This window comes from Sander lucioperca, chromosome 1 (assembly GCF_008315115.2).
Source record: "Sander lucioperca isolate FBNREF2018 chromosome 1, SLUC_FBN_1.2, whole genome shotgun sequence".
In the NCBI taxonomy this organism is placed as follows: Eukaryota; Metazoa; Chordata; class Actinopteri; order Perciformes; family Percidae; genus Sander; species Sander lucioperca.
The window spans coordinates 13,287,085-13,301,071 of record NC_050173.1 but is presented as its reverse complement, the minus strand read 5'-3'; the positions used below and the strand labels follow the sequence as shown (position 1 = coordinate 13,301,071).

The 13,987-nt window shown below is 40.0% G+C and overlaps 3 protein-coding genes across 12 annotated transcripts in view; 1 reads left to right on the top strand and 2 right to left on the bottom strand.

The window, feature by feature from the left end:
• The first annotated feature begins 1,044 nt into the window (after window positions 1–1,044).
• On the top strand, window positions 1,045–2,994 carry LOC116048927 (nodal homolog 2-A-like). Its single transcript, XM_031298233.2, has 3 exons — window positions 1,045–1,351; window positions 1,744–2,534; window positions 2,663–2,994. The coding sequence occupies exons 1-3, from the start codon at window positions 1,045–1,047 to the stop codon at window positions 2,813–2,815; spliced, it is 1,251 nt and encodes a 416-aa protein (XP_031154093.1). The 3' UTR covers window positions 2,816–2,994.
• Window positions 2,995–5,092: 2,098 nt separating this feature from the next.
• Window positions 5,093–8,214, bottom strand: LOC116048905 (eukaryotic translation initiation factor 4E-binding protein 2-like). Its single transcript, XM_031298208.2, has 3 exons — window positions 7,912–8,214; window positions 5,550–5,744; window positions 5,093–5,438 (listed from the first exon to the last, which is right to left on the bottom strand). The coding sequence occupies exons 1-3, from the start codon at window positions 8,045–8,047 to the stop codon at window positions 5,413–5,415; spliced, it is 357 nt and encodes a 118-aa protein (XP_031154068.1). The 5' UTR covers window positions 8,048–8,214; the 3' UTR covers window positions 5,093–5,412.
• Window positions 8,215–9,084: 870 nt separating this feature from the next.
• The window catches only part of LOC116048903 (ankyrin-1-like), a 93,396-nt gene continuing 88,493 nt past the window's right edge, over window positions 9,085–13,987 (bottom strand). For 7 of the 10 annotated variants that reach the window (XM_035998992.1, XM_035998998.1, XM_035999009.1 and 4 more), the window contains 2 exons: window positions 13,820–13,914; window positions 9,085–13,584 (listed from right to left, as the gene is read on the bottom strand). In XM_035998992.1, coding sequence (XP_035854885.1) covers window positions 13,846–13,914 — 69 coding nt within the window. In that variant the 3' untranslated portion in view covers window positions 9,085–13,584; window positions 13,820–13,845. The remainder of the gene's footprint in view (window positions 13,585–13,819; window positions 13,915–13,987) is intronic. The other 3 variants (XM_035998995.1, XM_031298203.2, XR_004896729.1) reach the window with 2 other exon arrangements.

Here is a 13,987-nt window from a genome sequence, read left to right as displayed (position 1 = left end):
TGTTGTAGGAAATCTTTCCATTGAAGCTGTTCAAAATTGTTGATTTATAAAACTCACCTGAGGATGAATATGTAATACCCATGTGTAGGAATTAAATTGTTGCCATTAGCTCTATTACCATTACTAAAATAGTCTGTTTACAGAAGAAACAAAGAAAAAGAAAAAAAAATCCTGACATTTAGCTTATTTTTCTCATATAGTGTATTATGTTTATTTATTATTGATAATTAATTATTAATTTGGAAATGGAATGGTGAATGAAAATGGTCATATGTTGTCCTGTTCAGATCCAATTTCAAACAAAGTGTTATAATACATTTTATTATTGTTGTTTTCTTTAGGCCAAACGTTATGGCCTTTAGTTAAAACATACATATATTGTTTTTGTTGAATATTTTTATGGTTATGGTATTTATTAATGTATTGAATATATACATTTATATCAAATTAGCACTGAACATATTACACTGTGCGTACATGCGCAATAGGTATTATACAAGTAGGTTATTGTAAGTTTGTGTTTAGGCCTAGTTTTCAAAAATACGAGATGGTAATGTATAAAGTCAATTAAAATTTAACAATGACTGAAATGCATGAAACATATTTCGATTTTCTTCTGCATTATGGGTGTGTCAAATGTTGACCTTATAACCCCCCTTTCCTCGCTCTGCAGAAAGTGACTTCTGATTAACTCCCGTGTTGCTTCCCCATTAATCACAGCGCAGTTGTGTAGCTCCTAATCTCCTTAACTAATATTATTGTCATGGATTCTTATCAAAGGGATCTTTAATGTTCAAAACAACAACAATCAGAGTGGTGCGATTTTACAGTTTTCACACCTCCGCCACTACAAAGACCAATTGGTTTCGATACACAACGACCTTGTCACATTTAAGTCTTTAAAGTCCCTTCAGCCATCTGCGGCCTGACAGATCAATTCAAAGGACGTTAGGAGAGAGGGGCGTGCTTATAAATCCCAGCATCTCACCTGGCTGGAGCATTTGGAATCTACCTTTGGAACAGACAACACCGCACCTGGGAATTATGAAGGGACTAGCAGTGGATTTCTCTTTTGCGCTTCTTCTTCTGGTGGATTTAGTTCTGGGTCTCGGCGCACAGCCCTTTCCTGGGATGCATCCTGACGCACTGCTCCGTGGGATGAGCGCCGGCTCCAGACGCACTGTGCAGAAGCAGCAGGCCAGCAGGCTGCCCTTCTACATGATGCAGCTCTACCGGACCATGCTGACCGACGACCGGGATAGGACTCTGGCTGCCATCGTGAGCCACACCACTACGGAGGACAACCCCGTTCTGCACGACTCCGACTCTGTGATCAGCCTGGTCGCTAAGAGTGAGTATTCAACTTTAGAAAAAAAATACTTTTATTAAATGAAGTTTGGTACTATACTGTATTTTAAACATAATGAGCACTCTATGCCTGTGATTTCTTTTGACACACAATATGTGGATGTGAGTTGATGTATTTCACTCACCTTAATTTAATCATGTGTCTAATCAAACCTGATGAATGTATTTCAGCACCCTAGTGGGAATAAAAGCTGTGAAGTCATCACGTTTACAGACGAGTATGAGAATGTGTATAATATTATAGTATTTGTATAATTGTAAATATTTTGCAAGCCCAAAGTCAAATGACAAGTGTGTTCGCCAATTAAGTGCCTTATTCTCTTGTTCAAGTCATGAATACTGTTAACCAATTTGCTTTACTCTTATTTCTTTCAGGCTGCCAGCAGATTGGCAAGAGGTGGTCCGTCACCTTTGACATGTCCTCTATGTCTGCAAGCGACGATGTCCAACTGGCTGAATTTCGCATCCGCCTGCCCGCCTTCACAGAATCTTCCCGAGCCTCAGTGGACATCTACCACTCCGACAGGGACCGATGCTCCGGCATGCACTGCCCAGAGAACAAGCTGTTCCTGGGCCGCCTGAGAGCTCATCCCAGTTCAATGGTTTCCCGCTCCTCCTGGAAGGTGTTCAACATGACAGAGATGCTCCGTGGCTGGCTGCAGCGGGAGCACTCTGCACAGAGGATGGAGGAGGATGAGGCTGAGGTGAAGGAGGAGGAAGAGCAGGAGCAGGAGGGAGTCCAACACCCTATAGCTGACCGGGTCATGATGGTGGTCTTCTCAAGGCAGAACCCAAACAGCCAGCCAATGCCAACCCTCATCCGCACAGCAGAGCACTCCAAGTACGTGACCCTGGACCGGGAGCGTGTGACGGCTGGCTCTGGTTCCAGGCCGAGGAGCCGCAGGGCCAAGAGGCACCACCACACCCAGCAGCAGGGACACAGAGTGGCTGGAGCTGGAGCTGGAGCTGCTCCACCCAGCAAGCCCACAGAGGAGGAGGAGAAGGGTCCTCTCTGCAGGAAGGTGGACATGTGGGTGGACTTCGCGAAGCTCGGCTGGAGCGAGTGGATCGTCTATCCCAAACAGTACAACGCCTATCGCTGTGAAGGGAGCTGTCCAACACCAGTAGATGAGACCTTTACCCCAACCAACCATGCATACATGCAGGTAAGACTGAACTTAAGACAAACTCCTTATTTTGTTCAGCATTAGGTGCAACTGGGCATACTTATTAATAATACACTAATACCCTACATGTGTTCTAATCAATCATGTTTCTCTCTTTCTCTCTCCAGAGCCTTCTGAGACTTCACCACTCAGACAAGGTGCCATGTCTGTCCTGCGTGCCAACACGCCTGGCACCGCTTTCCATGTTGTACTTTGAGAATGGGAAGATGATCACGAGGCATCACGAGAACATGGTGGTGGAGGAGTGCGGCTGCCACTGAGCAAAAGACATGAACACCTTTTGATCAAAGGCCAGATACACTAAAGCTACTGAGCTGTATACACTCAGAAGAGTCTTTAGCCACAGAACTGAGCGACTCAGAGTCACAACGTGGATGGATGTCCACAGGCACTTTACAGAGATGTCCAGTTTGACACTGGGACAGAGGCTGCTGCTGTGATAGGGCATGGAATAAGGGAACTACTATACTGTATATCCTGGACACAGCTTTCTAAATTATGGAATTTAAAAATCCAGTTATACATTTTTTGTACAATATTAGGTGACCTAAATTGTGCCTTGGATTGCAAGTGGATGTGCTATAATTCAGGTCTTTAAGGATGAATTATAGTACGGACTGATTCAGTCAAAATGAAACAAGGTCAAGACAAAAGCACAATATGGTCACTGACTGACGCACTATAGAAGATTCACAAAAACAGTTGTACACAACTGGTCTTATGTACAAACTTTCTTTTTATTGAGTGTTTTAATGCCATTGAAAGGACAGATGCAAACTGTTAGCGCTTTTAACTTTATTGACCCATTTGTATATTTACTATGCACAATAAATTATTTCTTATCAACACACAAAGTGTTTTGCTTTTTATGAGTGTTTATATAAGAGTTTACATCAAGCTGCTCATTTCACTTTACTTTACAGGGTTAGAAAAAAACCATAAGGCATAATAGACTTCTTTCACAGCAGACATTTTGACTTGTTGACAGCAGGAAAAACCAAAAGGTCATTAATAACATCAATTGCAACTGCATTCCATTTAGGTGTGCAAGTTCGTGGTCCTAGTGTTGTGCATGCTGGCTCACTGGCAAGATTAGTGAGATACCTAAATGGAACAGAGCCATCGTTGAAGGCTAACCTAAATTAAGTATTCTGATATGTTATTTCCATTGCCTAGGAAAGTTCAACGAATATTTGTGAACATGAGCTACTCTCTCAAAGCCAGAAACCAGAGAAGTCTCAAACTTGTGATGTCATCAAGTCTAGAGCTTCTCTTTTTCATACCCAAATGAGCTTTATTCTACAGTAGTGTTATCGGGTCTAAAACAGAAAATGTACCTATATACTCAGAACATTCCCCTGGGTGCTCTCAGTGCCATATAACATCTATTACAGATAACTGACTACATTTACATGCACATATTCCGGTTTTTGCACTTATTCTGAAAGGGACGATATTCCGACTAAGCTGTTTATATGGCTAATAAAAGTGAATATTCCACTAATATTCCCGTTTAGCCGTGCAAAATAAGATTATTTTTTTTTAAGTTTACCGGCGGTGGTGGACATGTTGGACCGTGCAAACACAGCGTCCCTCTTTCATTCCTTCATCCAGCTTCTTGAAAAGGTCAGCATAGCGATGTATGCGCATTATCCAAAAACCTCTTGATATCCAAGTCTTTGATAATGTTTAAACGTAACTGTGTTTCTCCTTATCGGGTCTGCAGCCTTGCAAACTGTTGGCTGGTTGGTTTGTGTATCAAAATTCGTAATATTGTCATATTCGGAATAATAGTGGAATAATGGTGTGAATGTAAACATACTCATTGTCTATGGAGCAGTACCAGATGACATGTTGTTTTGACTATCTTACACCATAGAAATAACATGTATGTATTTTGAAAAATGACGTAGTTCCCCTTTAATATCATTAGTAAATGCACTTCTGCTAAACCTGCTACAGCACCTACAGACACCCGACTATTGCTTTTAGACAGTTGAAAAACTGTAAACCTGTCCTTTAATATATAATATTGATTGGTTTAACAAGAGAAAAGACTTCAAGGATGAAGACTGACTGGTTGGTTTCCAGCAGCCCACACTGCCTGTCCACCACCAAACAGACAAAGATAGCGGTGAACATAGTGGAGCATTTAGCAGCTAAGAGCCAGATATTTTTCTTAGGACCAAACAGAGCTAAAAGAAGAGTGAATGTTGGACTTACATTCATCAGGTGGACAGACACATGACTCCATATAAATGTTAATGTTGCTTTGTATCTGCTGTGTGTGTATGTTATCAAATTCACCATATCAACTTAAAAAAATGTCAACATGTCAGTGTTGTGTTTATAGTTTGTTTCTGCTGTCCCATAGAAACAAATCAATTATTGCAGATTCATTAACATCAGCTTTCACACAATATTGGCAGTTCTAAGACTGCTACTTTACATGATATGGCTAAACAATAATTTCAGTAATTAATTTGTATACCGTTAGATATTTTAAAGACGTATTTAAAGTCATCAAATGAGTCAAATCACATAAAATATGGTTTAATTTCAACGAGACTTTGACTTACTTGTCAAATATGTCACAGCACATACAAAGTCAAGTGTAGTCAAAGTAAAGACACAATTTTATGCATCAGTGTGTGTAGTTTGACAAGAGTACAACAACACAAAACATATTAAGCATTACAAAAAAATGGCATCTTGTTTTCAGAACAAATCTGAAAGTAGATTACACAGCTCAGTAAGACTTGGCTTGTCATTTCAACTGAGAATTTATTTTATCTCAGTAAACAAAAAAAGCAATGAAAATGTTGGGAATCACTTTTGTCCTTGCAGCTGACTCTCTTCAGATGTCCATTTCAAACTGGGCATCTTCAAGAAAAAGAAAAGGCATTGTAGTTTATTAGAAGGGAAGTAGACAATTAAAGAAACACATGCAGCTCATCTCTCTCGTTCCCATTTTAAATATACAGATATGTTTACCTGCGCTCTCCTCTGTATGCAGGGCGTGCTCTGTGTTATTGCTGGGTGTCTGTTCAGGCTGGTTTGTGTCATTGGTGGAGTTGGGTTTGAGCGGCCTGGTGACTCCTGGGATGTCAGGCAGATTGGGAGGCGTACGAGCAAGAGGAGACGTCCGACACTGCAGGAGGAACTTCCTGTCGTAGATTATTCTGGTACCTGCAGGCAGCAGCAGCAGCAAAGGAAACCAAAGTTAATTATTGTTTAGGCCTTTATTTTTAGAGGACAGCTGAAGGGAGAGAGAGGGGGAATGACATGCAGCAAAGGGCCGCAGGTCAGAGTCGAATCCGCAGCTGCTGCGTCGAGGAGTAAACCTCTATATATGGGCGCCTGCTCTACCAGATGAGCTACCCACGTACCCATTATTATGGTATGGTAAAATTTCAATGAATCAATATTTGCGGCAGCTGTGTTCATATTGTACATTTAGTTTTGTGGAAAAGTTATAAATACTGAACTTTTTATTTTGGCATATGTCAGTTTTACTAAAAAATAAAATAACCTAAAAATAAGTTAATATAAAATCCATCTGCTAATGTGCCAAGTTTAACACTTGTAACTGGTTTAAATGGTGAAAATAAAATCCAGCAGCAAATAGCCACATTAAAGAATTGTAACTAGTGGAAAAAGTCTTAAATTAAATTAACATTAACATTAAACACGTAACTCGTTACAGGTACACATAACAGAATTCAATCGAAAATAATAAATTCAACAGCTAACCTGAACATAAATCTTGTTAAAAGGATAAAATAAAGTCAAAAATAAATACATATTGTATGAACCACCTCCATAGTATTTATGGAGACCTACTTTTTTCTCTGTCAGAGAACTATACACGTCCATACATGCCCATGACCAATGGCCTAGTTTCTGTCATCCACACACCTTCGCCAACCCAATTCTGTTTTATCTGTGTAAATCTGTCCCCATCTCTTAAAGAACACAGTATCAGTTGTTACGGGCATGTGCACGCTGAGTCAACTTTCTCACAACAGAGGGAAAACATTTCCTGCTTTACTTTTGCCACCATACTGGAGATTTCCCTAGGTGTCAAGCTTATAGATGTTTGAGTAAAATACTAAATAAATGGGCCAAACAACTCAGCGGTTTGATAAGAGTGAGACTGGTTGTTCTTGGTGCTGAGCCAAAACACGTCAATTTATACTGTACCTAAATAATTTAGTTTTTTTGTAGAAAGCTAAAAAATAGTGGTTAGTAGGGGAAAGCTTGGTCATTTTGTTTTAGCTTCCGTGTATCATGGAAAAATAGGTTGCATTTATAACACATAAGGTATTTATTAGCTTATTTTCTTCCTCTAGTAGAGGCAACGACTAGTAAACATGGTGCTGCAGCTCAACAACAGCCTGCTATAAAACAAGACTATAAATAGGATATGACCGAGAACGGGCCTATATCTGACCATACAGTCGTTGATTGTGTAAGTATTCTACAGCTACAGGTTACTCAAACTGAATTCACAACTCGGCTATTCATAAGTGACTGATGCCAGAACCAATGAATGCTCATACACATAAGAACTTTCTGAAACAGGTACAGAGTCTCTCTCTGATTCGCAACAGATCATCTTCTGGGGAAGACGGCAGTTAGACACATTACATTTTATTGAAAAGGAAATCACGTCTGTACACTGAATTCACCAGTATAAACAAAGAAATAAATCTGCATTAAGCCAATGTAGAGAATATGAAATTATTGCATGATAAATTGATTGGCAACAGTTTAGCTATACAATCATTCCATTGGTCTGTTAATCAGTCTGGCACACTACAGATTGTCTGTAGGTATACAGACAATGAAAGCATGCAAAACAATCACTCACTTTATATATACACCTACAGTGAAATGTATAAAACATGTAGGCTAAGTAACAGTGAAAGGGGCTGTGCAATTTGCAATCTGGGTGCAGAGGACTGCTCTCTAATAAGATTACTTTAACTCTGTTAAGTGGCAGTCTTTAGCCTTCAGGAAGCACTAACACTGTCTGTCAAACATTAACAGAACTGTGGACAAGACCTATAGCCTGGCTCTCAAAAGCGTTTCCTTTACAAGTAACTGTTTTCATGCCACAATAAATACATAATACATTTTTTAACCCAATGTTTTGGCAACACAGATACCAAAGCTAACTAACATACTGTGAGATGGGGTGGAATATCGGTGAAATATTAGGCAACCTTTCTTGTCCTGGTGTCTTCTCATTGTTTAAGTGTCCCTTTAAATCTTTTCTTAATCATTTGTTTAATAATTTCTAATAATATTTAAACTTTGTTGAATCTTTTGACAAGACCCAGTAGATCGTCACCTCCTGGAGTAGTGCTGAACAGAGTCCCTCCGGGAGTCGTAGAGTAGTCCTGGGGCATGTGGGCAGCATCGTGGATGGTGACCCGTCTAACAGCCGGGATATCTCGGCCCCCGGTGGTCTGACCTCCCGCTGACATCTCTCACAACACTGGGTCGGTTTGTGCTACTTAAACGCCACAGACGGGGGAAAGTTGCTTAAAGCGTGAAGGACGCTACGAAGCTACAGAAAAGTTAACTTGTGCCACCGCGTGCTGTGAGCACATCCAAAACAACCCAGGGCCCTCCTTCAGAACATCACGTGGAGCGGAGAGCTGTGATTGGCTGAAAACAGGGGCGTCACAACACGTGGAGGTTGTAGTTCTTCCTGATCTGCAGGCTGCTCAATCGACCACAGATAATACTTCTAACCAGGGTTCAAAATTAGCACCGTTTACCAGCCAAATGCTGGTGAAAAATGCAAGTGGCTGGTAGATTTGCTTCACCACCTGATGGTAATCTATTGAGTGGCTGGTAATATTTGAACATTCACTAGCCATTTGGCTGGTGGACAAAAAAGTTAATTTTGAAGCCTGCTTCTAACCCTTCCAGAATAAATCTATGGTGGACAATTATATGTAAACTTTTTCATGCGATTAAACAATATGTGTAATCATAGCAAACATAGAGTACAACCCAATCAATATATAAATAAACTATATGTAAATTCTTATGACGTTTCCTAAAAGAATAGTATCAAGACAGTGTCCAGGTGGTATACTTCCAATTAAAAGCTAGTGTAAACTTAACTGTTAGTCAGTACAGCTGAACATGTAAAATCTGAGATTTGTCTAATGCAAAAAGGTAAAATTTACATGTATCAACATATAGGGAAAATAAAGCTTCCAATATTAAATAATAATGAATTAAAAAAAAAATTCAGTTTCAAATGGAGCAGTTTTTCAAGGAAATTGGAAATCAACGACTGCTTATAAACAAAAAAAAATTGTAAAGTTCTTTCCAGAAGACATGTTTGAAAAAAGAATTAGGATATTTTGGACCCATACCTACAATGAAGTTTACTGAAAAGAGAGATGATAATGAGGTTCACCGTAAACCAACACTGAATACACAACAGTCCAGGTAGGAATATTAAAGCAAAAATATACAAAACTTTTTACAAACACAGGACACGACATTTATGTCACATCTTTGTTTATTAATTCTTGTAAATGGTTTGAGCTGGTGTACAGGGTAAGATGATCTATACATATCTTCATGTCAGAATGACAATGATTGAAAGGCTTAGTATAAGGTACAGTATATGTTTGTTTATCCTCTCTCCAGGACAATACAAAAGAAAAGAAAACAAGTGGTCATAGCTACAAAGCCTCTACATTCCCCATGATGTGGGCGTTGGCCTACTCTAGATAATGCTTAAAGAACATCCATAACAACTCTATGAGGGTGCATAGCATTCTAATGAAATAGATTTTGTCATATATTTATACATATATTTTCATAAAAACATTTTTTTGTGCATGTGCGCAGTTGCATTCCTTAGGATAGAGTAATATGATATTGCGTTTACATTGTCATGTATCCATTCTAAAGGAGTATAGATGATCTCTATTCTTTCGCGACAGTTACAATTTTACAATACTCTTTTCTTTTTTTTACATCGCCAAAGGTTACACGTCCTATCAAGTCACAAGCCCCGTAAAACTTTCTCTCTCCTTCCCCGATCCAACAAAGTTTGGAACCAAGCACCATCTCTCTCTCTCTCACACACACACACACACACACACACACACACACACACACACACACACACACACACACTTACTTTCCGTACAACACAAACATGGTGGAGTTGAAGTTGAGTTTAACATAGTGCACAGGCTCAGTTTAATTCAGTCTGCAAATCCAAAATTATTGTTTTTATTATTATCAGCATTATCCACGGACTGAAAAAGTGGATTTCCATTCAAATTAAACTAGTTCATACATCATTTCACTTAGTGGCCAAGTGTACATTTCCTCTGGATTTAAAATGGATCAATATCTGGTATTTTAACTGTGATCTAAACAACAGGATAATGACTGTTATAATAATAAAGTTATAATCCTTAAGATTTTAGTCCTGGTTGATTTGGCGCCACCAAGTGTGTTTTAATAATACAGCTCCCAGAGTTGCATTTGATAAGACGTGTACAGTCCACTGGGGGCAGCAAGCACACTTCAAGAGGCTGTTAAGCTCATGGGCAGGATTTTAGAAATACTGAGGTCACAAATCCTATCCTCCCTAACGAAATCCTCTAACACATTTTTGATAATCAACCACAGAAAAGTTTTTTCTTGCAGCTGCTTATTAGTGTAATGTCCAATAACATTTGCTGTAAATTGTATCTCCAACATGATAGCCTAAATAGGTTTCAACATTTTTCTCCACACACATTTTTAAATGGTAGCTACAGCCTTTGTGGCTACTTTGTCAGAAATGACAAAGAGGAGCAACTTGTGTATCTATTTAAAGCACAAGCTTAAAAAAATGCCATTAAGAGTATAAATACGAGGTTTGGAATCCTAAAATGTCAAGGATTATGACTTTAACACACAATTATGCTTTTATTTTTTTAAATGCCAACATCTAACCTATTTCTTGCGCTGATACAGTACAAAATGTCATATCGCGACTAACTAGTCACTTTGGAGATTGAGATTGAGGGAGTCACTGGCCTCCATCATCCAAAAGATGAAAACTGCATCCATCCTGCTAGTTAAGATTTAGACAGTGTAAAGATAAAAATCTTGTTTGTCCTCTGGTAGGTGGATTCAAGGCTCAGAAGAGCAGCTGAATTAAATAAGATTAAGGAACGGGCCAAAAGAGGTAACTCAAATAAAATTGAGTTGATTGCAGCTACTGCAATCAATGAAGGAAAATGAGTTTTACGTTATTTTAACGAAACTGTCTTGTTTAACTTGGTGCACTTCTTTGCAGTTAGTAATGCTTCACTAAAACCTTTTGGTTCATTTTTCTTCAACGTCACTTTGCCTCCCCAGGAGCTGAGCAGCAGAGAGGAGGGCTCTGCGCACAAATTTGCATGTACAGGGCAAAGAGCTGAGTGATTACTGACATTCTCAATACTTTGTCTCCTCTTATTTGAACCAAGGAGCTCCCCACCACACACACACACACACACACACACACACACACACACACACCACCCTGCTCCATACAGTACGTTGCACCCCTAAACCCCCGTGCATCCCCATCCCGCCCCAACACCAAAGTCTTATTCAGAAGCACTCGCTTTGTGTCTCGCACTTGTCTTTAAAGGAAGGACTCAGAACTTAAAAAGGAGAACATTTTGATTCTGACAGAGCAGAACTGAAAACCTGAGTGGAGTAACATTTGAAAACATGTGATATGTAATAAACATGTGCTATATCGGATGAGGCTCTCAAGTGCACGGACATGGAAAATATGTGCATTTGTGTGATGTGTAACTAATGTATTCATTCATTCATTCATTCATTCATTCGGTGTCTCACTCATTCAGGCTACAGTAGCATTTACAGTACTTAAATATTGTGTTTTGATTTTCAGGAAATGTGTGCTACTATGATATGACCCCTTCTTAGTGCTGCCGTCAGGTTTCTGCATAAAGGAAGTGCTTCAGAGATGAAGAGAACAACGGGTGGTTTACAGTGATATGTGTAGTGTATGAAAATAGTGAAAGACTAAGTACAACTTACATCACTCAGAAAAAGAAAATGGAGCTAGGTGGTTTCCACCTTACGGCAGCAGCAGACTCCTTGATAGGTATCGGTGTATTAAGTTAACATATCCTGGTTTATATTTTGCTACGTTAGGTGCTGAAAAACAAACAATCCCTCTCAAGCCTCCACAGTCCCTCCCTGCTACAGCTGAATCTTGCATCCTCTCTTGACTCATTCAACCAGTTAGATAGAAGCACAGCTGCCCAATGCCAAACTCGACTGCTTTTCATCCAGACAGAGTTTCTGTCTTCACTGAGGAGTTCATTTACAAGTTTCAGTTCCAAATCCTTCACGTAGATATACAGAACCCTGGCTTCCATCTTCTGTGTTCTCGTTAGGTATTATTGCGGTGGCAAACTTCAAAATATAACACTCCAACCAGGCAACTGCTATTTCATGTGTTTCTCATTATGTATGTGTATATGCATGTGTGTGCTTTTGTATGTGTGTCTTCACAGTTCACGAGTCTGGGGTCAGTGTTAATAAGACAATCACAGTGCTACCTGTTTGTCATCGCTGCACAGTTCCTATCACAATCACATGTTGTACTGTAGTAGCATCATGCTATTTCACACTTGCTACCATTGAATCCTCCAAATCACTACATCCTCACATGAATCATCCTCCGTGTTTTTCCGTTCACTTTGTTTCAAATGACGACAGTGAGGTGCTACAGCCATTGCAAACAGATAAAGAGGGGAGCACACACAACGTTCTAGCATTAGATGGAGGAGCTATAAATGCTGATGAGGCCTGTGATTTTACTGCATATTGACTGAGGCTACTGATAAAGATTGTGAATCAAGATGATGCGCGCTACTGGGAGAAATGACAGAAGAAGGTAGAAAAGGTCACTAGGAAGGAAAACGTCGATCTTTGTGTTGTGGAGCTGCTGCACAATACAATCAAGCAACCAACCCCCCTTTTCCAAAGAAAACACGAGGGGTGAAAGAGATTCAGTTCTCTACCATGGTTAGACAATACTTCCAAACCCAGGTGCATAAGTTTCCGAAGAAACCAAAAACACAAAACAAGCTTCATCCACAAAAGGAAAAAGACGTCAGCACACGCAGACAGGAACACTCACGAGCAGGGGAGCACAGCAGCTTTCTCATTCCAGCACTGAGCTCGCTGTGAAATCACCGGGCCAAAGAGCCAATCACAAGGCAGGGCTCAGCGCCAAGCCTGAGGCAAGAAACACATGCGGCAGAGAAGAATACACGCACACATACGCACACATACACACACTGACACATGTCCACGAAGCATAGAGTGCATATATCACATTGAGAATAATAAGGGAAAGGGTCCAGTGAAAGAAGCATGGGTAGGCTCAGCAGAAGCTTAGCTGTATACAGAAACCATCATTTGCGGGACCTTTTTTTTTTTTTTTTTTTTTGGCTGTAGTGTTATTGACTCAACTTGCAAACACAAACCACTCCAGTTGGGGGGAATAAGGTCCTTAAAATGGCCTGCGGCCCAAGCGTGGGCCAGCCCCTACCTTGTACCCCTTCAGTTTGTAGATAATGACAGTTCAAAAGGTCAAAGGGCATGCACCAGCAGTCATCATGCGATTACAGTTCACAGGAAGCACGTTTTTTCTTGGTTGTTTTACTGACATTTATGTTATTTTTTGTAAAAAAAAAAAAGAAGAAGATTCATGCCTTAGTCTAGTTGATATTTTTCTTTACAAATGTTTATAAAACTACAACTTGAACTCCTCTTTTTTTTCCCCCACTGTCTCTTTTCATTTGTGGTGCTCCATGGTCACACATTGAGGATGATTCTGTCTTTGTCATTTTGTAGTTTGCACTTCTTAGTCTTTGTCTTACTCTTCCTCTTCTCCCCTTGCTCATTTTCTTCTGCGGTCTGGTTGTGTTTTTGTGGAGGATGATTTGGCAGTGGCTTTCCGGTCCTAAAAAAACAGAGACAGACACGTTTTACACACAAAACACAGGCAAAATTAATTTGGCCTTCCAAAAACTATTATCAAAGTGTACTGAATGCCAAATCTGGGGTTCTAATTTTGAACATAAATGAAAAAGAACAGCGTGTGAGAGACTACTGAGCTCTAACAGAGTCCAATATGTTGTCATACAGGCTTCTATCCAAGCACTGGGATGCACAAGTGCTTGTTGTGTGTCCCGTACCTGGAGGACTGGGTAGTATGTGTATTTCAGTGTTTAACTCTCCGCAGACTGGTGCGCTGCGCTGACTGAGCACCCTTTTTCACATCCACCCTCACCTGGAGCAAGGAGGGAGGGAGGAGGGAAGGAAAAAACACTTGGACCAGTTAACTGTTGAAGCCTCTACATGTA